The sequence below is a fragment of the Mirounga leonina genome, unplaced genomic scaffold (assembly GCF_011800145.1).
Source record: "Mirounga leonina isolate KUSES-001 unplaced genomic scaffold, KU_Mleo_1.0 Mir_94, whole genome shotgun sequence".
Taxonomy (NCBI): Eukaryota; Metazoa; Chordata; class Mammalia; order Carnivora; family Phocidae; genus Mirounga; species Mirounga leonina.
In genome coordinates this window covers 45,964,058-45,987,487 of record NW_023270855.1, presented here as the reverse complement: position 1 = coordinate 45,987,487, position 23,430 = coordinate 45,964,058, and the positions used below count along the sequence as shown (strand labels likewise).

Below are 23,430 nucleotides of genomic sequence, written 5' to 3'. Positions count from 1 at the left end.
CCAATCCGCGCGGAGTAGGGAGGGATCAGCTAGACACCACGGGCAAGGTTGGCCGTGTTCTCGCTGGAGGGTAAGAGAAAGGGCCGTAAAGTGTCGACGTGAGTGCTGAAAAAGGAGGGGCGGAGCTAGTGCAAGAGGCCTTGTGGGTAAAGGCGCATGCGCAGGTGAAATTCTCGACGATCTCTTGGGCTCCACCCTGTGGGCAAAGCCGGATATTGCTACAATTTGCAGAGGAAGAAATTGAGGCTCCGCGGTTATTGGGTTGTGTCTAATGCCTCTCTTAGGGCTCCTACAGTTCGGATTCTCATTACTGTAGTCGATCCTTATCCAGGGCACGCCTTTGGGTAGGTTGGAGTCCCGGCTGTGCCCCCCTTTGTAAAACTGGTTTAATGATAGTGTCTGTCCGAGGTTGTAGTGGGGATGAAATGAGTTAAGCCAGGTAAAAGCACTTAGAACAGCGTCTAGGGCGCCTGGGTGGCTCAGTCGTTAAGCGTCTGCCTTAGGCTCAGGTCATGATCCCAGGGTCCTTGGATGGGGCCCCGCATTGGACTCCCTGCTCAGCGGGAAGCCTCCTCCCTCTGCCTCTGCCCCTGCTTGTATTCCCTCTCTCGCTGTGTCTCTCTCTGTCAAATAAATAAATAAAATCTTTTAAAAAAACAAAAAAGAGCGTCTAGCACAAACGGAGCACTTAGTACCCAGGCGAGCGATAGTTATTGAGCACCTGCTATGTGCCTGTTTCTGGATACACACAGTGAACAAACCAGACAAAACTGGCCCTCCTGGGATTTAGGAGCCCACTGGGCAGACAGATGATAAGCAAAATAGATTGGCAAATGTATTAGTTTCCCTGGGTTGCCATAACAAATTACCACAAATTGGGTGGCTTAAAACAATAGAACTTGATTCATGAGTCTGAAATCAAGGTATCAGCAGGGTTGGTTCCTTCTGAAGATTCTGAGGGACAATTTGTCCCATATGTCTCTCCCAGCTTCTGGTGGCTGTCAGCAATCTCATAGTTCCTTGGGCCCCAGAAATATCAATCTCTGCCACTGTCTTCACATAGCTTTCTTTGTGTGTCTCCCTATCTCAAGTCTTCCTCTCCTTTTCGTATAAGGACATTCTCTTATTACGCCCACCCTAAATCCAGGATAAAATAATCTTGAGATCCTTAATTACATTTGCAAAGACTTTATTTCAAAAAAGGTCCTATTCACAGGTATGGGGGTTAGAACTTACCTATGTTATGTTAGAACATCTTTTTATTTTTATTTTTATTTTTTAAAGATTTTATTTATTCACTTGAGACAGAGAGAGAATGAGAGACAGAGAGCATGAGAGGGAGGAGGGTCAGAGGGAGAAGCAGACTCCCTGCCGAGCAGGAGCCCGATGTGGGACTTGATCCCGGGACTCCAGGATCATGACCTGAGCCAAAGGCAGTCGCTTAACCAACTGAGCCACCCAGGCGCCCGTTAGAACATCTTTTTAGGGGACACTTCTCAACCCACTACACCAAGTAATTACCAATTGGATGACCATCAAGGGTTCCTTCCTCTGCCTTGACTTTCATGCATGCCTTGACCTTCAAGCCCGTAAATAAGCAATAGGTGCTTTCCCCCAATGACTTCCCTTCTCCAGGTCTCCTGAGTGTCAGCATTGGCTTAAGAGCCTTTTTTTTCTTTTTTATATTTTTTAAAGATTTTATTTATTTAAGAGAGAGAAAGCGAGAGAGCACACGTGGGGGAGAGGGAGAAGCAGACTCTCCACTGAGCAGGGAGCCCGATGTGGGGCTCGATCCCAGGATCCTGGGATCATGACCCAAGCCAAAGATAGACGCTTAACAGACTGAGCCACCCAGGCACCTAGAGAGCCTTCCTTACCAAGACCAGGGCCAAGATGGTTAGGCGTCTGCCTTCGGCTCAGGTCATGATCCCGGGGTCCTGGGATGGAGTCCTTCATCAGGCTACCTGCTAGGCAGGGAGCCTGCTTCTCCCTCTGCCTCTCTCTGCCTCTCATGAATAAATAAATAAAACATTAAAAAAAAACAAAAGACCAAGGCCAAGTTCTTCCAGCAGAAAAAAACCCTGTGCTTCTTGGAGCTGGCTTAGGGAGGCCTTGATGTCCACCTTCTCAATAAAAGATTCCCCTGCATCAGGCCTCAGAGACCTGGGCGGAAGAAGATGGGAACCCACAGGCCCGGCTACTTCCCACCAGAAAGGTTTTAGACACTAAAATTTCCCCTCCAGGACCTGGTGAAGAGAGGGGGGGTCTGGGTGCCTAGCTCTGCTAAAAATGTGCTGAGTGACTCAGGCATGTTTCTCCCTTTCCTCCTCCTTAAAAACGGGAAGAATCATCTCTACCAGCCAGGGTTACTGTGTAGATTGATCAAATGTGGAACCCACATAAAGTGCCAAGCACCTGGTAGCCCTGAACTGACAGTTGTCCTTCATGTCTTAGTTTAGGTTCCTCGGGCTCCCAGAAACCAACCCTGAGATGAAGACTCAAGGGCACAGAGTATATTCATAGGGTGACCCCAAGAAGATCCCACTGGAGCCGGAGACCTGAGAAAGGGAGGGAAGGATCCCTGCAGGAGGCGCCAGTGAGTGGGCAACACAGTAGGCAACTGGAGATCAGTCCAGCTGGAGATCTCATGGAGACAGCATAAAAGCTGGTATCTTGTAGTGGTCCCACCTAGGGTTAGGGCAGCTGGGGTATTTATTCAAGTTCCATCTATCATTGGCTTAGGGCTGCTCTTAGGGGTGCCGGTGAGGTCTGGGATGTGTGCCAGACACTGGTAGGTAGCTAAATAGTGATAGGCCAACTGGGTTAGAAGGATTGGAGGGACCAGCGAAGCCTTGTTTGCCAATGCTAAAGGCTGCTTAATTTATTTTATTTTTAAAAAGATTTTATTTGTTTGACAGACAGAGAGAGAGAGAGCACAAGCAGGGGAGCAGCAGGCAGAGGGAGAGGGAGAAGCAGACTCCCTGCCGAGCAGGGAGCCTGATGCAGGGCTGGATCCCAGGACCCTGGGATCATGATCTGAGCTGAAGGCAGACGCTTAACCGCCTGACCCACCCAGGAAGGCTGCTTAATTTATAAACAACAGAAACTAGGGTACAGTGAACTGTCTCAACATCCACATGGTGGCACAAGCAGGAAGAAAATCATTGCTGGTACACTACTTTTCTGACTTTTCTTGACTTCTATGTGTAGTGTTTCTCCTTTTGCCCAATTAGCAAACTCCTATTCATCCTTGAAAACTCTGCTTGGGTGACCCCGTGTGGCAGACTGAGTCACTGCAGTTTTTGTCAGCCCTTTCAACATAGGGGTGGCCAGACTTGGCCATCCCCCTGGCCATAGTGATTGATTAAGGAGGAGCATGTGACCAACCAAGGCCAATTAGGTCTTCCTTGGGAGGGCTACTGAGGCGGCAGAAGAGCGCTTTTGGAGGAGGTTGTTAAAAGTGAGATAGTAAAAGCCTAGGATTGATTTTCTGGATGAAGCTTTCTGCAGGATGAATCCAGCGTATACTTACAGCTACTATGTGGAAAAGGAGGCATGGTGTGAGCCCCTGGATCCAGCTATACCTGAAGCTGTAAGGCGTGCCTTTCCACTTCTATGAGCCCAAAAAGTTGTCCTTTATTGCTTAATTCTCTTGGAGTTTGGACTCTGTCCCTGGCAATTGGCATAAAGTGCACTAATGCGTTGCTGCTCTGAGAGCACTTCAATGACTGCCCCCCAAATCTAATCATTCCTTCTCTTTACTTTGAACCTTAGTAGCTTGCACTCATTTTCATCACTACCTGGTTTGTGCCACATTGTCATTGCTTGCTTGCACACTTAAGCCTTCTCAGCTCTGACTTGCAGAAACAAAAATATGAGAGTTTGCGTGGGCCAGTTTGCGACTGTCAGTCCAGTTCCTTCCCCCCTCTCATCATGGACACACGACCCAGGCTCAACCAGTCAGAAAGCTTCCTGGGGCGGTTCTGAAACTGCAGAGCGGGAGTAATGTGAGTCAGGTACAGACACGGCTGTCTTCAGAATCTTGGCCCTGTTTAATCCTGGACCCAGCCATACCTGATGCTTCATAAATCCACATCTTTCCTTATCCCTTGAACCAATAATGCTATTTTTTCCAATCCACTTTAAATTGTATTTCTGACAGCAGAAACCTCAAGAGTGCAGGTCAATGTACCTACCAAATTTTTTTTTTTTAAGATTTTATTTATTTATTTGAGAACGAAAATGAGAGAGAGAGAGCATGAGAGGCGGAGGGTCAGAGGGAGAAGCAGACTCCCTGCTGAGCAGGGAGCCCGATGCGGGACTCGATCCTGTGACTCCAGACCTGAGCCGAAGGCAGTCGCTTAACCAACTGAGCCACCCAGGCGCCCCCCTACCAAATTTTTTAATAAAGATTTTATTTATTTATTCATGAGAGGCAGAGAGAGAGGCAGAGGGAGAAGCAGGCTCCCTGCTGAGCAGGGAGCCTGATGCGGGACTCGATCCCAGAACCCTGGGATCATGACCTGAGCCGAAGGCAGATGCCCAACCATCTGAGCCACCTGGGTGCCCCTGTACCTATCCAATTAACCAAAACACCCTACCCTCCACTAAAAAAGGGGGGGGGTTGTAAGACTCAAGATCGTGGTGAAATTGGTAGACATATATATTTCCTTTTAAGTGGGGGAAAACATTGGCATTATCTGCCAATTATGTCTCAAAGTCCATAAACGCGTCATGCCGTCCAACTCAGTAAGCCATTTCTGAACTTTTATACTAAGGAGGTCTTGCAAATGAACGGAAACACTATGCCAAGGCCTTGCAGCAATATTGCCAATTGTAAAATAACAGAAAGAACAGCAGTGGACTTGTTGAGTAAGCTATGGTTCACCCACTAGAAAGAATATTTTCCACTCATTAAAAATTATATGTAAACTCACCACCATCACCAAGGGTGGGCTGGGCTCAGTGACTCACTTTCAAAGAATAGAGTAGAGAAAGGGGGAAATAGTGACTTGGTGGTGGAGACTTGTGACAGTTACCACACGCAGTGGGCTGAATGGCCGGCCCCGAAAGACATGTCCAAGTCCTAACTCCAGAACCTGTGAATGCAACCTTATTTGAAAAAAAGAGTCTTTTCAGATTTAAGTCAAGGATCTGAGATGAGATAGTCTGGGGTTTAGGCTGGAACCAAAACCCAATGACTGATGTCCTTCTAAGAGAAAGGCAGAGGGAAATTTGAAATACAGAGAAAAGAGAGACAAGAGGTTGGAGCCATGCAACCATAAGCCAAGGAACCCACAGAACCTGGAAGATACAAAGAAGGATCCTCCCTTGGAGGCTCCAGAGGGAATGGGGCCCTGATGCCACCTTGATGTTGTACTTCTGGCCTCTTGAACTCCCAGAGAATAAATTTGCGTTGTTTTAAGCCACCAAGTCTGTGGTCACTTGTTACAGCAGCCTCAGGAAACTCATACACCCCCGGCACAGAGTGATCCAGATTACGCCACTGTGATAAATTGTTGGGGAGGTCAGGAACCCCTGATGTGATGAGATGAAAGGAGCATCTCACCTCTGTGGTCTTCCCCAAACACCCACAGCCCCATTCTAATCACAACAAGAACATCAAACAGACCCAGATCGGGGGCATCCCACAGGACACCTGGCCAGGCTTCCTCAAGGCTGCTAAGGTCATGGGGCACCTGGGTGGCATTTGACTCTTGATCTCAGCTCAGGCTTGATCTCAGGCTTGTGAGTTCAAGCCTCCAAGCCCAGTATGGAGCCTAGTTTAAAAAGGGGGGGAGGGGTACGTGGGTGGCTCAGTCGGTTAAGCGGCTGCTTTTGGCTCAGGTCGTGACCTCAGGGTCCTGGGTTCGAGCCCCATGTTGGGCTCCCTGCTCTGTGGGGAGACTCCTCCCTCTCCCCCTGCTTGGGCACTCTTTCTCTCTCTCTCAAATAAATAAACTCTTAAAAAGAAAAAAAGACTGCTAAGGTTATGAACAACAAGGAAAGACACACATCTCATTCTATTAAAAAAAAAAAAGATGCTCTATTCTGTATGACCACATTGCTATCCATGCTAATACTCTTATTTTAGACTTTACCTTCCCTCCCAGTACTCCCACTACCCCCGCACTCTGTAATTCCCATTTTACAGATGAGGAAACTGAGGCTTGGAATGGGAAAGTAACTCATCTGAGGGCATGCATTTGAAGTCAAGCCAACTGGCTCTAACCACCACACTTGCTGTCTTCCATTCTCTCCCTAAGAAAATCTCATAAACATTTTATTTATTTTTTTAAAAGATTTTATTTTTTTATTCAAGAGAGAGCAAGAGACAGAGAGAGAGAGAGAGCATGAGTGGGGGGAGGGGGAGAGGGAGAGGGAGAAGCAGGTTTCCTGCTAAGCAGGGAGCCTGACATGGGGTTCAACTCCAGGACCCTGGGATCACCACCTGAGCTAAAGGCCACGTTTAACTAACTGACTGAGCCACCCAGGCACTCCTTGAATAAACATTTTAAAAGAAACAATTATTTACAAATGAAACTTTTTTTTCTTCCAACAACTCTGGGAAACTAGGTGTGGCTTCTGAGTCTATTACATTGTACCAATGTCAATTTCTGGTTTGACAATAATTTAGTAAGATAGACCATTTCACTGGTGGAAGCTGAGTTAAGGGACCATGGAAATGCGATTTTTTTCAACTTTATATTAGTCTTTTTTTTTTTAAGATTTTATTTATTTATTTGACAGAGAGAGAGATAGCAAGAGCAGGAACACAAGCAGGGGGAGTGGGAGAAGGAGAAGCAGGCTTCCCGCAGAGGAGGAAGCCCGATGCGGGGCTCGATCCCAGGACCCTGGGATCATGACCTGAGCCGAAGGCAAATGCTTAACGACTGAGCCACCCAGGCGCCCCTCAACTTTATATTAGTCTTCTTAAGCTATTTCAAAATAAGAAGTTATAAAAGCTGAGTGACCAAAAGAATTGAAAGCAGGGTCTCAAAGAGATATTTGTACACCCATGTTCATAGCAGCTCTATTCATAATGGCCAAAAGGGAGAAGCAACCTGTGTCCAAGAGCAGATGAATGGAAAAACTAAATGTGGTATATTCATACAATGGTTTATTATCAGCCTTAAACAGGAAGGAAATTCTGACCCATGCCCTAACGTGGGTGAACCTTGAGGATACGGTGCTAACTGAAATAAGCCCGTCGCAAAAAGACAAAGACTGTAGATTCTACTTATATGAGGTCCCTAAGGTAGCCATGTTCATAGAGACAGAAAGTAGAATGGTGGGCTGGGGGGCAGGGGATGGGGAATTAGCATTTAATGGGGACAGAGTTTTAGTTTTTACAAGATGAAAAGAGTTCTGAAGATTAATTGCATGACAACGTGAATGTTCTTTTAACACTACTGAACGGTACACTTAAAAACGGCAAATTTTATGTTGTGTGTATTTTACCGCAATTAAAGAAAAAACACTGGGGCACCTGGGTGGCTTAGTCAGTTAAGGTTCTGACTCTTGATTTCAGCTCAGGTCATGATCTCAGGGTTGTGAGATCAAGCCTGGCATCAGGCTCTGCGCTGGGCAGGGAGCCTGCTTAAGCTTTTCTCTCTCCCTCTGCCCCCTCTCCCCCTAAAAACAACAACAACACTCTAGTGGCATTGTTTTTAAAGATTTTATTTATTTATTTATTTATTTATTTATTTATTTATTTATTTATTTATTTATTTTAAAAGATTTTATTTATTTATTTGAGAGAGAGAGAGAATGAGAGAGAGCACATGAGAAGGGGGAGGGTCAGAGGGAGAAGCAGACTCCCTGCTGAGCAGGGAGCCCGATGCAGGACTCGATCCCGGGACTCCAGGATCATGACCTGAGCCGAAGGCAGTCGCTTAACCAACTGAGCCACCCAGGTGCCCAAATTTTATTTATTTATTTGTCAGAGAGAGAGAGAGCACAATCAGGGGGGAGCGGCAGGCAGAGGGAGAAGCAGGCTCCCCGCTGAGCAAGTAGCCCGATGTGGGACTCGATCCCAGGATCCTGGATCAGGACCTGAGCCGAAGGCAGACACCTAACTGACTGAGCCACCCAGGCGTCCCTAGTGGCATTTTTTAAAAGCAAAAGTTTTTGTATTGTATTTATTTCTAAGCACAGGTATACCCAACATTTCAAAAGTTCACATTATCCCACTTGATTTCACAAAATACCTACACATTAGTACCTGTTTTTCCTAACTGAAAGAAATCGGAAGGGACTTCTGCTCTAAGGAAAAGGGTGAAAAGCGAAGCTAGCCTTCAGTGTTTGTTCTTCAGCAAGTCCTGATAGAGGCAGCCAGGGTCCTCCTCTGAGAACTCCCCTCAGCATCCCAGCATCGAGCTGCCAGAGCATTGAACTGTGGCTGTGAGCATCTGGGTTTTATTTTGACTTATTTTGTGCATCCGTTAACAGGACGTGTCCTCAGGTACCAGAAAAGCCTGAGAGAGGTTATTCTGGGGGGGTCTGGGAATGCGCAAAATTTTTTCCATATAAATGAATGTTGATGGCTTCTTGGCCATCTCTGCTTACTACGGGTTTCACGGAAATGCTCTACTTTCAGATAGCTGCAGAACCCTGTAGTTGATGTATGTGCTGTGTTCAAGAAGCATTTAGTGTTCCCCCTCCGCCCCCACTTTTACACACACCCCCACCCTGGTTCTCTCCTCAAAGGTATTATCAATTTCTTGCTTTTCCTTCCTGAGATATTTTCTGTATTTGCAAACACATTTGTGTTTGTCCTTCTAACTTTTACATTTGCTTTTCATTCCATAAATGCTTCCACGCTGGCTTTTCTTTTTCTAATATTGTATTTATTTATTTATTTTTAAAGTAAATCTACACCAAACTTGGGGCTTGAGCTTAGGACCCCGAGATCAAGAGTTGCATGCTCTGCCGACTGAGCCAGCCAGGAGCCCCTCTATTCTTTTCTTTTCTTTTCTTTCTCTTCTTTTCTCCCTTCCTCCCTTCCTCCCTTCCTTCCTCCCTCCCTCTCTCTCTTTTCCTTCCTTCCTTTTCTTCTTCCTTTCTTTCTGATAAAATGCACATAACATAAAACTTACCACTAAAACCATTTTAAAGTGTACAATTCATTGGCATTAAATACATTCACCATGTTGTGCAACCATCACCTCTATCTAGTTCCAGAACATTTTCATCACCCAAAAGCAAACACCATCCCCATGAGCAGTCGCTCCCTGCCCTCCTCCCCCAACCCCTGGCAACCATTGATCTCCTTTCTGTTTCTATGGACTTCCCTGTTCTGGAGGTTTCATATAAGTGGAATCCTACACCCTGTGGCCTTTTGTAACTGGCTTCCTTCAGTAGGCATGATGTTTTCAAGGTTCATCCATGCGTGTATCAGAACTCCTTTCTTTTTTATGGCTGAGTAATATTCCATTCCTGGATGGACCAATTTTGTTTCCCCATTCATCCATTGACGGACGTTTGTTTGTTTGTACTGACCTTTTGGCAACTGAATGGTGTCATGGACATTCACGTACAAGTATTTGTTTGACACCTATTTGCAATTATTTGGGGTTTATACCTAGGAGTGGAATTGCTGGTCCTCTGGTAACTTTGTTGAAATTCTTGAGGAACTGCCAAGCTTTTCCATGTGGTAGCAGCCCTTTATTGCACTTGTCTTTCCAAAGTAACCATCTTGTTTTGTTTTTAAGATTTATTTATTTGAGAAAGAGAGAGAATGAGTGTGCATGTGAGTGGGGGGAGAGGCAAAGGGAGAGGAAGAGAGAGAATCCTCAAGCAGACTCCCTGCTGAGCATGGAGCTTGATCCCAGGCCCATGAGATCATGACCTGAGCCAAAATCAAGAGTTGGCTGCTTAAAAGATTGAGTCACCCAGGCACCCCCATCTTGCTTTTTTTTTTTTTTTTAAGGTGCCCTCTATTTCTCCCTGCTCCTTCATCTATCCTGCCACTGTTGCAAAGCAGATCCTTGAGCACAGACCTTGGAAGCGCCAGTCGGGATATTTTGGGGGCTGCTTGTCCTCCCTAAGGACAAGCCTATGTACTCCTACTCCAAATCCCCGTCCCTCCCATATGTGATCCTGGGACAAGTGACTGAGCTGCTCTGGGCCTCAGTTTCCATACTTGAAAAATGGGATAAGAACAGTCCTCCCTTGAAGGGTTTTGTGAGATTAAGAAAGAAAACCCCAGTGATGTGCTCAGACAGGGCCCGAGTGTAGTTTGGGCTACCTGTGTATCTGAGCCTTTCTCCCATCCAGTCTCAGCAGTGTGTGACTCAGTTTCTTCCCATCAGCACTGACTCTGGATGTTATATATGCTTCCTCCCTTTTGTATGGTGGGATGAGGGAAAATGATGTGGTTTCCCTCCCTCCACAACCCTGGCTTCTAGCAACATGTGCAGACACTTATTACACACTGGAGTTATGAAACGTGATCCTTGGTGAGATTTTTGTTCTTTTCTCTTCTCCCACTTGGTTTGGGTCTTGTTCTCACAGCTGGTGCAGGCCAGCTCTCAGATTTTCTGAATTCTACCTGAAGCTGCCAGAGACCAAAATAGCCACTGAGTATGTGACCTCTGGTTTGTGCTCACAAACCGGGGCTCCGGGCCAGTCCAGTGAACTCTGCCCTGGGTATTCCGAGGCCAGGGCCAGAGGCAGATGGCTCTTGAGTTGGCACCCTAGCTAATCCCAGGCCAAGGCTGCTTGGAATGAGATGTCAGTGACCCAAGTCCAAGGTCTAGCCCTGTTTTCTGATGATGTGGCCAGAAACTGAGCTTTATTTTTTTGGCTGTATTTGGAGAAATTCTGGTCTCTGATCAATATTAGTGGGTGACCTACTGTATGCCAGACCCATATTGGGTGCATTGACATGGCTATAATGGGGACACATCCTTGCCCTGGAAGTCCTAATCCCTATGTCAGAAAAAATGGGAAACAAATCAGAAAAGCAGTGTCTATAATGGAGTGTGATCACTGCTACAAAGAGGATGAAGCAAGGAAAGGAGATGGACCTACTCACGGAGGGTGAGGGGTGGGGTGGGGGAAGGTAGGGGAAGTAGAACCCCTAGGGAGAGGTGAAGTTCAGCTGACCTCTGAAGGAGGAGAAGCAGCTCGGTTTGCAGATAACCTGCAGGGCATGCTCCAGGCAGAAGCAACAGCAAGTGCAAAGGCCCTGGGGTGGGACTCCACTAGGCCCTTGAAGGACTGTTGGGGCTAGAAGTGGATGAGTGTTGGGGAGATGGAGAGAGGGGAGGCCGAGGTCTGTGGAGCCACATCAGCCTCCTTCTTTGCAACATGGGAGCCTGTAGAAGACTTTTCGGCAACACCTTACTGTGGTGCTGGGTTTTCACTTTATTCCGTTCCCCTCTCGACTCCCTGGCCCACAGGCATGCCACTTCTCTGACTCCAGGAGGCTCTAGTCGAGCGGCCCTACGAACCATGCATGCTTCAGGTTCTTCCTCTAAAAAATGTAGTGAATAACGGGGTCTTACAGGGAGGTGGCGGAGGAGGGAGCCAGATAATTCCCAGGAGTGGGCAGACAGTGGGTGCTCAGTGAACACGCGGAATAAATGACCGGCTCGTCGGAGCGCCTGACTCACTGAGTTCAAGCGGCCACGTCGTACGAAACGAACTGTCCCCATCTTACAGGTGGGGAAACTGAGCTTGGAGAAGGTGGGGAGTCCGGCGTCCCACGGGACAGTGTCGGGGTCGGGGCGCGCACGCTGCGTCTCAGGCCCGGGGGCGCGCACGCCGAGCGGCCCGGCCGGGGGCGGGGCCGGGGGCGGGGCCGGGGCGGGGCGGCGCGGGGTCCTGGCGGCGGGGGCGGCGGCCGAGTCGCCAGTCCCGACAGGAGCGGGTCCGAGGCGCAGCCCGAGCCCGCCATGGAGCAACCCAGGAAGGCGGTGGTGGTGACGGGTACGCTGATGGCGGCCGTGGCGACAGCGACCGCGGGCAGGGGCGGGTTGGGCGGCTCCAGAGCCGGCAGGGTTGGCAGAGGCGCGGTGGCCCGGGAGGGGAAGGTGCTAGAAGTCCTCCCAGGTTTGGAAGATGTCATCGCCCAGCTCAGTCGGCGCAACACGTAGAAAGTGGAGAAGGGGCGCCCCTATGGTCGCACTGTCAGGGGTCGGGGCAAGCAGGGGTGTGGGGGTCCGGTCAAGTGCCCCGCGTAGAACAGGCCCCTCGGGCGTCCTTCCTTCCCCGGGTGAGGACAGTGGTCCTCTGGGTACCTGTCTGTTCTGTCTGACCGGCCGGTGGGCAGGACTTGACTTCTCCCTGCCCCTCCCGAGGTCGGGCCTGTCCCCACCCACGGCCCCAGGGGACAAAGGCCGATTTGCGGGCAGGAAGTGCCCCAGTGACAATGAACCTTCTGCCAGCCACTGCCCCCCCAGCCCTGTGCTAATGGGGGGCTGTTCTCCCGAGGCAAGAACAGGTGGAGGTCGGGGGACCTCGGGGGGCCGGCCGCTCTCCCTGTTGTCACCAGGACCGTGTGGGTCAAAATCTCCACCCCACCCCCCGCCTCCGGCTGTTTATGGGTGAGCCCGTCCCTGCTGTCACCAACTCCCTGAAACTGTTCCTCCTCGAGAAAACTCCGCCTCGGGGCCACGTGGGCATCAACTTCTGCCGGGCCTCTGGTTGGGGGGTCATTTTGACCCGCTGTCTGGAGGGGTCAGAGTGGGAGATCCAGCTAAGGTTCACACAAGTGTTTTCTGGCCTCGGGAGGGTGAGGCTGATCCTGGAATTCCCAGGAAGGTAGAAGAAGGCACTCACTTAACAGGTGTGTGTGATTGCGGGGAGAGTTGCTGCCGCCACTCCCCCCGCCCCCCCCCCCAGCCCTTCTGTATCTGGTTATTTGCTCCTCCAGTGCTGGATTCTGCAGGCAGCCACCGGACTGGGCATTTTCCTTGCATGAATTCATTACATCTGTACCATCTCCGTTTTGCACAGGGGAAACTGAGGCTTACAGAGGTCACCCTGTTTCTAGGTGGCTGAGCTGGGACTCCTACTTAGTCTATGCAGGAGAAGAGAAGGGGTGGAGAGGTCCTGCCTCCAAGGCACAGCATCCCTCCCAGGGCCATGACACCACCTGGGACCCTCAGTCCAGCCGGAGTGACCCACACTTCCAGGGCAGGCTCTCTTGGAGATGTTCATTTCTAGGCAGGGTGACAGGGTGATTAGAATAGAAGAGCTGTGTATTCTCATGGGTCTGGTTTTGAATCCCAGCTCTTCTGCCTTCTCGCTGTGTGACCCTAGGCAGCGGTTTCCACCCTGTCTTTGCCTTAGTCCGGCTCCTGTAAAAGGGGTCCAAGAAACAGCCTTGCCTGAAAGAGGATTCAGTGAGGCTGAAGGCCACAGTGCATGCAGGACACTTAGTGCATCCTCAGACCACTCCCTCAGTTTGTAAGTGGGGCCTGGAGTTCAAGAAGCGGGGAGGAGCCTGGCAGGATGGTGTCTGGACAGTTTGGCCTGGGAGACACTCACACCTTTCCCTTAAGGGCCATTCCTCACTTCGTGGTGATTCACGGAGCACAGAGGCCCTGCACAAAGACAGTAATAAGATAATTATAGATGGGATCAGGGATAGTGGAAAAATCGAGAAGGGAAAAGGCCAGCCCTTTCTGGGGCAAAAGGAGGCCACTGGCCTCTTGCCAGGCACGAGGGTCGGGTGAAGGTGAAGACAAGAAAGGACAGTTAAAAGCAGTTAAGAGCAGTGGGGGGGGAGGGGCTCTGAAGGGCCCTGGGTGTACCCCAGATCGCGGGACCAGGCCCCTGACATTGGCCCTGGTGGCAGGCAGCTGCCAAAATTCCCTGTTCCGTCCTGCCAGGTGGAGGCAGCAAACCAACCCTGGGCAGGCTAAAAAAGGTCACTGGGTGTTAACATGGTGCTTTTACTGTTTGCTCTTTCAGGATTTGGCCCTTTTGGAGAACACACCGTGAACGCCAGCTGGATTGCAGTCCAGGTAACTCAGATCTGGAGGGTAGGAATCAGACTCAGGGCTGGGCTCCCCCCCCGGAAATATATGGCACCAAAGAGAGGAAGGAATCTACGAAGAGAACGGCTCCCTTGAAGCTTCCTGCAAAATATATAAGTCTGGTATCCACATCTTTCCAAATGGTGACCCGTATAACTTCCACTTGTTGGCTTGCTGTGCACCGAGCACTCTGAATTTGCCTCACAAACTTTGCATGGTTGGGTGTACTCATTCTTGTGCCCACGTTCCTGATTAGGCCACTGAGGCCCCCAGAGAGTTATCGAAGTTCACACAGCCAGGAAACTGGAGCGGCAGTGACTCAAAAGTGCCCCCAGGTTTAGGGGGACCAGGCAGAGATGTTGGCGGATGTATTAACCTTGTAGAGAGGGTATAGTGATCCTCACTGTTGCTTCCCAGCAGCCGGGGGCAGAGAAGACTGCAAATTGGGGGGGGGGGGTGTCTTTCCCACTGTCCTGAGCAGGTTGTCAGCCTGCAAGCCTTCCACTTTCTTTGTCAGATGGGGCATTTGGAGAGACAGACGGGAACAATGGGGAGAGAGAAAGAGAGAAACGTTTTCTCCTTATATAAATCAGATCTGCAGAGACCGGAGCCAAACTCATGTTAATCCTAGCCCATTAGCTGCTTGATTTAAAGCATCCCCTGCTTTTCACTCCAGAGCCCTGAATTTGGAAAAAAACCCAAGTTGAAACCTCAATGTGTCAAGCCCTAGTTTTGGGGATCCCCCCACCTTTTATATCAGCCCTAGTAGAGACCTCAAAATCTTGGCTACTTTTCTTTAAAAAAAAAATTCACCCCACTTTGTGAGCAGGACAGAGGGACGGGGTCCCCAGGACCCTGCAGATGGGAGTGTGTCGGAGGCTCTGCTCCTTGCACCCGCTCCCTGGAGCCCCAGACAAAAAGGAAACAGCGTGTTTCTGAAGACGTTGTGTGTCTGGCTTTGTGCGAGTTTCAGACAGTAGCCTTCACGGGGCTGAGTGGACACAAAGCCGTGTGTCTGAATTCCTGGGCCCCAGACACTATGATCTGCATCTAAATAGGAGAAAAATCAATTAAACAATCTTTGGAAATCCCTCTGAGCTTTGGGATGCGGATGGTGGAGGATGGCAGCTTTTTCATCCTGCTGCAGGAAGGGAAATACCCCTTATATTTTGGTCACCCATCTTGCCAGACCTCGCCTCTGGAAGACTTTCCATTTTCTTCTTCAAGCTTGTGAAACAAGAAGAGAGGATTCTCTACCATTCCATGGATAAAAAGAAGACACCAACCTTCCCAGATGTGATTGTTCCTCTTTAAAACCAAAGCAAAACAAAAAGCTGGAGTTGCACAAACATACTCTGAGTGAGCGCGTCAGTGTAGCTCCACGAAATTTTACGAATGTTCACCTCTGTGCCACCCGGCTCTGGATCAAGATCTAGAACATTCCCGGCCCCTTTCTAATCACAGAAGCTCCTTGTGGCCCTTCATAGCTATTTCCCCCCAGGTGTAAACATCTCTGCTGACTTTTTCTTTTTTTTCTGCTGCTGTGGGTGTCGCCTGTTCTAGAACTTGGCGTCAATGGAGTTGCGCTTGGCTCTGGTGCCTTCTGCGCAGCACGGTGTCTGCAGGATCTGTCTGTGGGGTTGCTGCGAGCTGCCCTTGGTGTGTTTTAGTTGACCTGGATAAAACAGACTTGCACATGAAAAGGTGTCCCATTGGATGGGTCCAGTCTATCCCTCACGAAAATATGGCTTCGAGTGTTCTTGGTGTGATCCAGACATGAGTTGCATGTGGCAGTTCATGTTGATCACCTCAAGCTGAAGATGGGAGTTTTGTTACCCAGAGTGAGCAGCAGTTAACTTCCTGTCCCCATAGATTTTTCAGAAGCCCAAGCTGTCACCTGTAGAAGGAACCCCTCCTCTCTCAGGGACCAGCTAACTTCTCTTGTCTCTCCCCTTCTCTGTCTCTCTGTCTCTGTCAGCCTCCCTCTGGTCTCTCCCTCTCTCCCCTTGTGTCTCCATATCTCTCTCCACCTCTCTGTCTCTCTCCCCTTGTGTCTCTCTCTTTCAGTTTTATTTGGCCTTTCTGTGGGTCTCTCTCTGTCTCTCTCCCTTATGTCTCCATCTCTCTCTCTCTGTCCATCTCTCTGTGTCTCTGTCTTTCCCTCTCTCTTCTCTCTCCTGTCCCCACCACCTCCTCTGTCCCTTTCTCTCATCTGACCTTCTTTCTTCATGCCTTGGGTGAACTTGTGCTCTAATGGAGAATGAACTATTTTCCACCAGCCATACTGGGGAGGTGGGAGTGTGGGGGACAGAGGGCACCCCTTTTCATCATTCCCTAGCATGGCACTGCCCCTAAGCACCTCCCACAGGACGGACTGCATTTTTGGAGCGTCTTGTCTCCCCCAGGTCTAGGGTGGTGGATGTGGGACACTGGTTGCGGGTCTCTCTCTTCCTAGGAGGCTCAGGTGGGTGTCAAGGGCCAGGACCCCCTTGGCTTGGGGCCGTCTGGAGTGTTCCCTGCCCAAGCGCAGCGAGGAGGAGCTGGGTCACAGGTCCTGGTGACATCACGGGACAATTACTGCCACAGTGAGTCTAGACAGACCTGCTAAGGATATTAACCAGGGAACAAAGGGGGTCTTTGTTGTGGGGTCAAGGGAATCGGTCAGATGCGGCCTCGTGGCGGGGTCTTGTCAGGTAGACTGGGGTGTAGACAATGCGCCGTCTGGGGCGCATGAGCCCTGTTCCTTTCACGGTGTGTGCTTGGCGGCTGCGCTCGCTGCAGCATCGTGGGACTTGGGGGATGCTGCCACTCCCCTCCTCCCCCAGGAGAACTGCCCAGCTCTGTTGGAACAGAAAGTGCCCAGAGGCAAGAGTTTAGCTAGATCACAGGCCACCCACTTCTGATAACTTCGGCTGAACTTTATAGCTTGCTCCTTCCCCTCCATTGCCTTGTAATTTGCATAAAGTGACACATACAGATCTTCAGTCCCCCTGTCACTGCAGTGAAGAGTATTTATACACATGTCACTGCTGCTTCAGTTAAGATGGTGAACATTTCCATCAACCTCTTATGTTCCCTCTTGCCCCCCATCTCTTCCCCAGCATCCCCCACCCTGCCCCGGAGGTAGCTGCTGTCCTGACCTCAGTCAGCTTAGATGAGTTTTGACTGGTCTCAAGCTGCAAATGAACAGAATGGCACAGCCTCTGTGTCCCCCATGTGCGGGCAGCTCTCGCCTAGCCTGTATTGGTGGTGGGAAGGGCAGCTGGCTCTTTTCCCTACTTACCCCCTCCTTGCACTCAACATTGGCATTGGGGGACTTCAATAGTGAACCAACAGGGACACTCCTTTCAGGGTCTTTGGTGAACAGGTGGATGCCTGACTGTGGGAATGCTGTGGGCCAGGGTTGGAGCAGGGTGGGTGGTGGTGGTATATTTTTGGTTGCAGTTTGTTTTTTTTTTTTAAGATTTTATTTATTTATTTGAGAGAGAGAATGAGATAGAGCATGAGAGGGGGGAGGGCCAGAGGGAGAAGCAGACTCCCCGCCAAGCAGGGAGCCCGATGCGGGACTCGATCCCGGGACTTGATCCCAGGACCCCAGGATCATGACCTGAGCCAAAGGCAGTCGCTTAACCAACTGAGCCACCTAAGCACCCTTTTTTTTTTAATTTTAAAAATTTTATTTGAGAGAGAAAGAGAGATAGAGAGAGTGACAGAGATAGAGAGAGTACGAGTGGGTAGGAGAGGGAGAAACAGGCCCCCCGCTGAGCTTGGAGCCTGACGCAGGGCTCGATCCCAGGACCCTGGGATCATGACCTGAGCCAAAGGCAGACGCTTAACTCACTGAGCCACCCAGGTGTCCCTATGGTGGCAGTTTTCTTAGTTTAGATTTTTTTTCCCCAGATGAGAGGGGGGATAGGTGAGGACCCAGAGGATATGAGGAGCAAAGGTGAGGACAAGAAGGTGACTCACAGGGCACCTGGCTGGCCTAGTCGGTAGGGCATGTGACTCTTGATCTCAGAGTAGTGAGTTCGAGCCCCACATGAGGCGTGGAGCCTACTTAAAAAAAAAAAAAGTTGGAAAAAGGAGGTGACTCAGTCTCTGGCCTCCGGGTTATGTCAGCTCATTTCCTACTACTGAGAACTGATGTGGGCATGTGGCCATCCCACTAATGCTCAAAGAAACATCACCCAGTGGGGACAACCCTTGACTTGCCCTGGGCAAGTGAGGTTGCTCAGCGCAGACTTCCCATTCTGCCGGGCAGAGAGGATCCATGGGAGGGTTTGCTGTTCCAAGCCAGGCATCCAGCCTTGGCACATCACACGTGTTTTTTTTTAAGATTTTTATTTATTTGACACAGAGAGAGAGAGAGAGAGCAAGCAGGGGGAGTGACAGGCAGAGGGAGAGGGAGAAGCAGGCTTCCCTGAGCAGGGAGCTCGATGTGGGACTTGATCCCAGGACGCTGGGATCATGACCTGAGCCAAAGGCAGACGCTTAACCAACTGAGCCACCCAGGCACCCCCGGCACATCACATGTCATGGTGACCACAGGGTGGGGTCGGTGGTTATTGTGCCCCAGAGAAGGTTTCTTGGGTTGGTCACTAATCGAGTTAGCATCCCTTCCCCCCCACCCCGTGCCCACAGAGGTGGTTTCACCAAGTGCAGTGCCTGGGTTTGTGGTTGGCCTAACCCGTGGACAGTAGGCTCAACTGAGGGACAAGTCCCCAGCTGGACCCAAATAAGTAAAGGTGATCCTTTTAAGTCCTTAAGCCTGGGAGATGGATTCTTTTAATTCCTGGCCTTTTAACATATTTTCTGTTGCCAGAAAGGTCTGCCAGGGCCACAGGAAAATAAAAGCGGGGAGGTGGAATTAGAGTCGTGGGGGGTTGGGAGGGTCAGAAAGAGTGGAGTCATGGTGAGAGCATGTAAAGATAGATGAGATTATTTACCTCATGCCAGAGAAAGCCTTTCCTGGAGACTTCTCCCAGCCCTGGGGGGAGAAGAAGCAACTGTCTTTCTTCTCATTCCAGTGAAATGAAAATTTTGACAAGTTATAAGAATAGGGCAGAGAAGTCCTTTCCTACCCAGATTTCCCCAAATGTTAACATTATATTACATTTGCTCTTTCTCTAAGGATAAATTAGGTAGATAAGTATAATGTAAAAAAAAAATTGACTTCTAAATCATTTTATTTTATTGTGGTAAAATATATATAACATAAAATTTACCATCTTAATAATTTTTAAGTGTACAGTTCGGCAGCATTAAGCTCATTCACACTGTCGTGCAACCATCACCACCATCCCTCTCCAGAACTTTCCCATCTTCCCACACTCAGTCCCCATTAAACACTAACTCCCCGTTCCCCTCCCTCAGCCCCAGCCCCTCCATTCTGTCTTCTGTCGGTAATGAATTTGTCAACTCTAGGGACCTCCTATCTGTGGAACCATACAGTGTTTGTCCTTTTGCAACTGGCTGATTTCAATCAGCATAATGTCCTCAAGCTTCATCCATGTTGTAGCCTGGGTCAGAATTTCTTTCCTTTTTTTTTTTTAAATTATTTATTTATTTATTTGAGAGAGAGAGAATGAGAGACAGAGAGCACGAGAGGGAGGAGGGTCAGAGGGAGAAGCAGACTCCCTGCCGAGCAGGGAGCCCGATGCAGGACTTGATCCCGGGACTCCAGGATCATGACCTGAGCCGAAGGCAGCCGCTTAACCAACTGAGCCACCCAGGTGCCCTCTTTCCTTTTTTAAGACTGAATAATATCCATCATATGGATAGACCACATTTTGCTTATCCATTCATCCATTGATAGACACTTGGGTGGCTTCCACGTCTTAGCTATAGTGACTATAAACTGTGAACACGGGCATACAAATATTTCTTTAAGAGCCTGCTTTCAATTCTTGTGAATATACACCCGGAAATGGAATTGCTGGATCATATTATAATTCTGTTGTTTAATTGTTTGAGGAATTGCCCGTTCCAAGTCATTTATTTATTTACTTGGTAAGGTTTATTTATTGAAACAGTCTCTACACCCAGCATGGGGCTCGAACTCATGACTCCAAGATCAAGAGCCACATGCTCTACCCACCGAGCCAGCCAGGTGCCCCTGTCCTGAGTCATTTATTTTATTTCTTTTTTTTATTTTTATTTTTATTTTTTTATTATTTATTTATTTATTTATTTATTTGAGAGAGAGAGAATGAGAGACAGAGAGCATGAGAGGGAGGAGGGTCAGAGGGAGAAGCAGACTCCCTGCCGAGCAGGGAGCCTGATGCGGGACTCGATCCCGGGACTCCAGGATCATGACCTGAGCCGAAGGCAGTCGCTTAACCAACTGAGCCACCCAGGCACCCTTTATTTCTTTTTTTTAAAGATTTTATTTATTTGGGGGCACCTGGGTGGCTCAGTAGTTAAGTCTGCCTTCGGCTCAGGTCATGATCCCAGGGTCTGGGATTGAGCCCCACATCGGGCTCCCTGCTCGCCAGGAAGCCTGCTTCTCCCTCTCCCACTCCCCCTGCTTGTGTTCCTGCTCTCGCGGTCTCTCTCTCTGTCAAAGAGAGAGCACAAGCAAGGGGAGCTGCAGGCAGAGAGGAAGAAGCAGGCTCCCCGCTGAGCAAAGAGCCAGATGTGGGGCTCGATCCCAGGGCTCTGGGATCATGACCTGAGCCAAAGGCAGATGCTTAACCAACTGAGCCAGCCCCTGTTCTGAGTCATTTAAAGGTCAATTGCAGACATGATACCCCTTGGTCCCTAAATAATTCATTGTGTATTTCCTAAAACACAGCCTCAGCACAATGATTAAAATCAGACTCATTTAACATAGATAAAATTGTACAATCTACAGCCCTTATTCAGATTTTACCGACTGCCTTATTAATATTTATTTGTTAATATATATTTATATATTAATTAATATAACTCATCAATTAATTATTAATAATTTATTCTTTAATCATTAATTTGTTAATGATAAAGAAAATCCTATTGTATGTTGTGTTCAGTTGTTCCATCTCTTTAATCCCCTGTAATCTGGGAAGTTCCTCAGTCTTTCTTTTTTTTTTTTTTAAAGATTTTATTTATTTATTTGAGAGAGAGAGAATGAGAGACAGAGAGCGTGAGAGGGGGGAGGGCCAGAGGGAGAAGCAGACTCCCTGCCGAGCAGGGAGCCCGATGCGGGACTTGATCCCGGGACTCCAGGATCATGACCTGAGCCAAAGGCAGTCGCCCAACCAACTGAGCCACCCAGGCGCCCCCCTCAGTCTTTCTTTGTGTCAAACATGATGATGTTTGCTGGGAACTGCTCACTCCTTCGTAGTGTCTTTTGGTGTGGTTTGTTTGATGTTTCCTCATGACTACACTGAGGCTGTTGGTTTGGGCAGGAATCCCACAGAAGTGATGTGTCCTTCTTGGTGCATTGTATCAGGAGGCACCAGATTTTGAAGTGTTGTGTCTGGTGTTGTTGACCTTGATCACTTCCTAAATAAAGCTGAGATCTGGTGGATTTCTCTCCTACAATATTACTATCTTGCCCTTTGAATTGAAAAGTATCCTGTAATATGATACTTTGTACATATACATACTTCATAGCATGATACTTTGTAACCATATAAATACTTCTTTAGACTTCCACCCACTCCTTTTCGCATCCCCTGGTGAGTCTTGCCTGAATCAGTTGTATTTTAGTTGATGATTACCAAATGGTGGTTTTCTAATTCCATCTTTCCTTTGACATTTTTTATGACCTTCTGCTTTTAGGAGTCTGTTTGTATCTGTGTGGACTCATGGATACTTACTGCCCTCAATATGTGACAGTCACTTACTCTATTTTGATGTTCAAATTGTCCCAGACTTGGCTTATGGCAGCCCCTTCAGGCTAGCTCCTGTGTCCTTTTGCTGTATCCCCATCGTCCTCTGAGCACATCTTTCTTTTTTTGTTTCTAGGCTCACTTTTTGTAAATCAACTTTATTTCAGAATAATTTTAGAAATTAAATTAGGAATTTAGAAAGATGACAAAGAGAATACAAAGAGTTCTTGTATATGCCTCACTTGATTTCCCCTGGTGTTAACATCTTACGTAACTACTACATTTCTCAAAATGAAGAACCCAACACTGCTCCATTACTATAACTAAACTCTGGACTTTATTCAGGTTTCATGGATTTTTTTTTTTTAAGATTTTATTTATTTATTTGACAGAGAGAGAGACCACGAGAGCAGGAACACAAGCAGGGGGAGTGGGAGAGGGAGAAGCAGGCTTCCCGCGGAGCAGAGAGCCTGATGAGAGGCTCGATCCCAGGACCCTGGGATCATGACCTGAGCCGAAGGCAGACACTTAACGACTGAGCCACCCAGGCACCCCAGGTTTCATGGATTTTTCCCACTAATGCCCTTCTTCTGTTCCACGATCCCATCCAGGCTCCTTCACTGCATTGATCACGCATCCCTTTCTTTTTTCTTTTCTTACTTGTACCTGACTGTTGGATGTCAGGTGCTTCATGTCATTTTTTTTAAAAAATCCAAGATATAATCTTACTGAAATATAATCACATACCATAAAATTCACCCTTTTGAAATATATAATTTTGTGGGGGTTTTTTTTAGTATATTCACAGAATTATACGACCATCACCACTAATCTAATTCCAGAACATTTTCATCACTCCAGGAAGAAATCCCATGCTATTAACTGTCACTCCCCATTCCTCTTATTCCCTAGTGCCTGATAATGACTAAGTTACTCTCTGTGTCTATGGATTTGTCTGTTCTGGACATTTTCTATGGAATCATACAACATGTAGCCTTTTATGTCTGGCTTCTTTCACTCAGCATCATGTTTTCGAGCTTCATTCATACTGTTGTGTGTGTGTGTGTGTGTGTGTGTGTGTCAAAGTTTCATTCCTTTTTATGGCCAAATAATATTCCACTGTATGGATATAGCACATTTTGACTAGTCCTTCATCCTTTGATGGATATTTGGGTTCTTTTCACCTTCTAGTTGTTGTGAACAATGCTGCTATGGACACTCATATACAAGTTTTTGTGTGGACATAGGTTTTCATTTCTCTTAGGTATACATATACCTTGGAGGGGAACTGATGGGTCCTATGGGAACTCCAGGTTCAACCACGTTCTTTCCCTGCTCCAGCCTTGAAATTAGCAATTTTGACAGAAAGCCTTCATTCTTGTCTTCAGTAATAACATTTAAAAACCAGGAGCTGGTTGCTGGGTGTACTCACTGCTACTAGGAATGTCATTACCTCTGAGCTCTGTCAGTGGGCAGAGGAGGAAAACACACACACACACACACACCCTTACCTGTACCCATTTCTGTGTTAAAACCCTGGAGTTTACACAGATACCTCCAATTCTTCCCCCCCACAAAGATTATCTATCTATCTATCTATCTATCTATCTATCTATCTATCTATCTAT

General features: G+C 48.3%; 1 protein-coding gene across 5 annotated transcripts in view; it reads left to right on the top strand.

Moving 5' to 3' along the window:
• The first annotated feature begins 11,837 nt into the window (after positions 1-11,837).
• PGPEP1 (pyroglutamyl-peptidase I) overlaps positions 11,838-23,430 on the top strand; it is a 30,313-nt gene continuing 18,720 nt past the window's right edge. For 2 of the 5 annotated variants that reach the window (XM_034996717.1, XM_034996715.1), the window contains exons 1-3: positions 11,908-11,934; positions 13,924-13,976; positions 16,444-16,573. Coding sequence is in view for 1 of the 5 variants with exons in the window: in XM_034996713.1 (XP_034852604.1) it covers positions 11,901-11,934; positions 13,924-13,976 (87 nt within the window). In the remaining 4 variants the exon portion in view is untranslated. Of the gene's footprint in view, positions 11,935-13,923; positions 13,977-14,008; positions 15,648-16,443; positions 16,574-23,430 lie in introns of those variants that run through there. The other 3 variants (XM_034996713.1, XM_034996714.1, XM_034996716.1) reach the window with 3 other exon arrangements.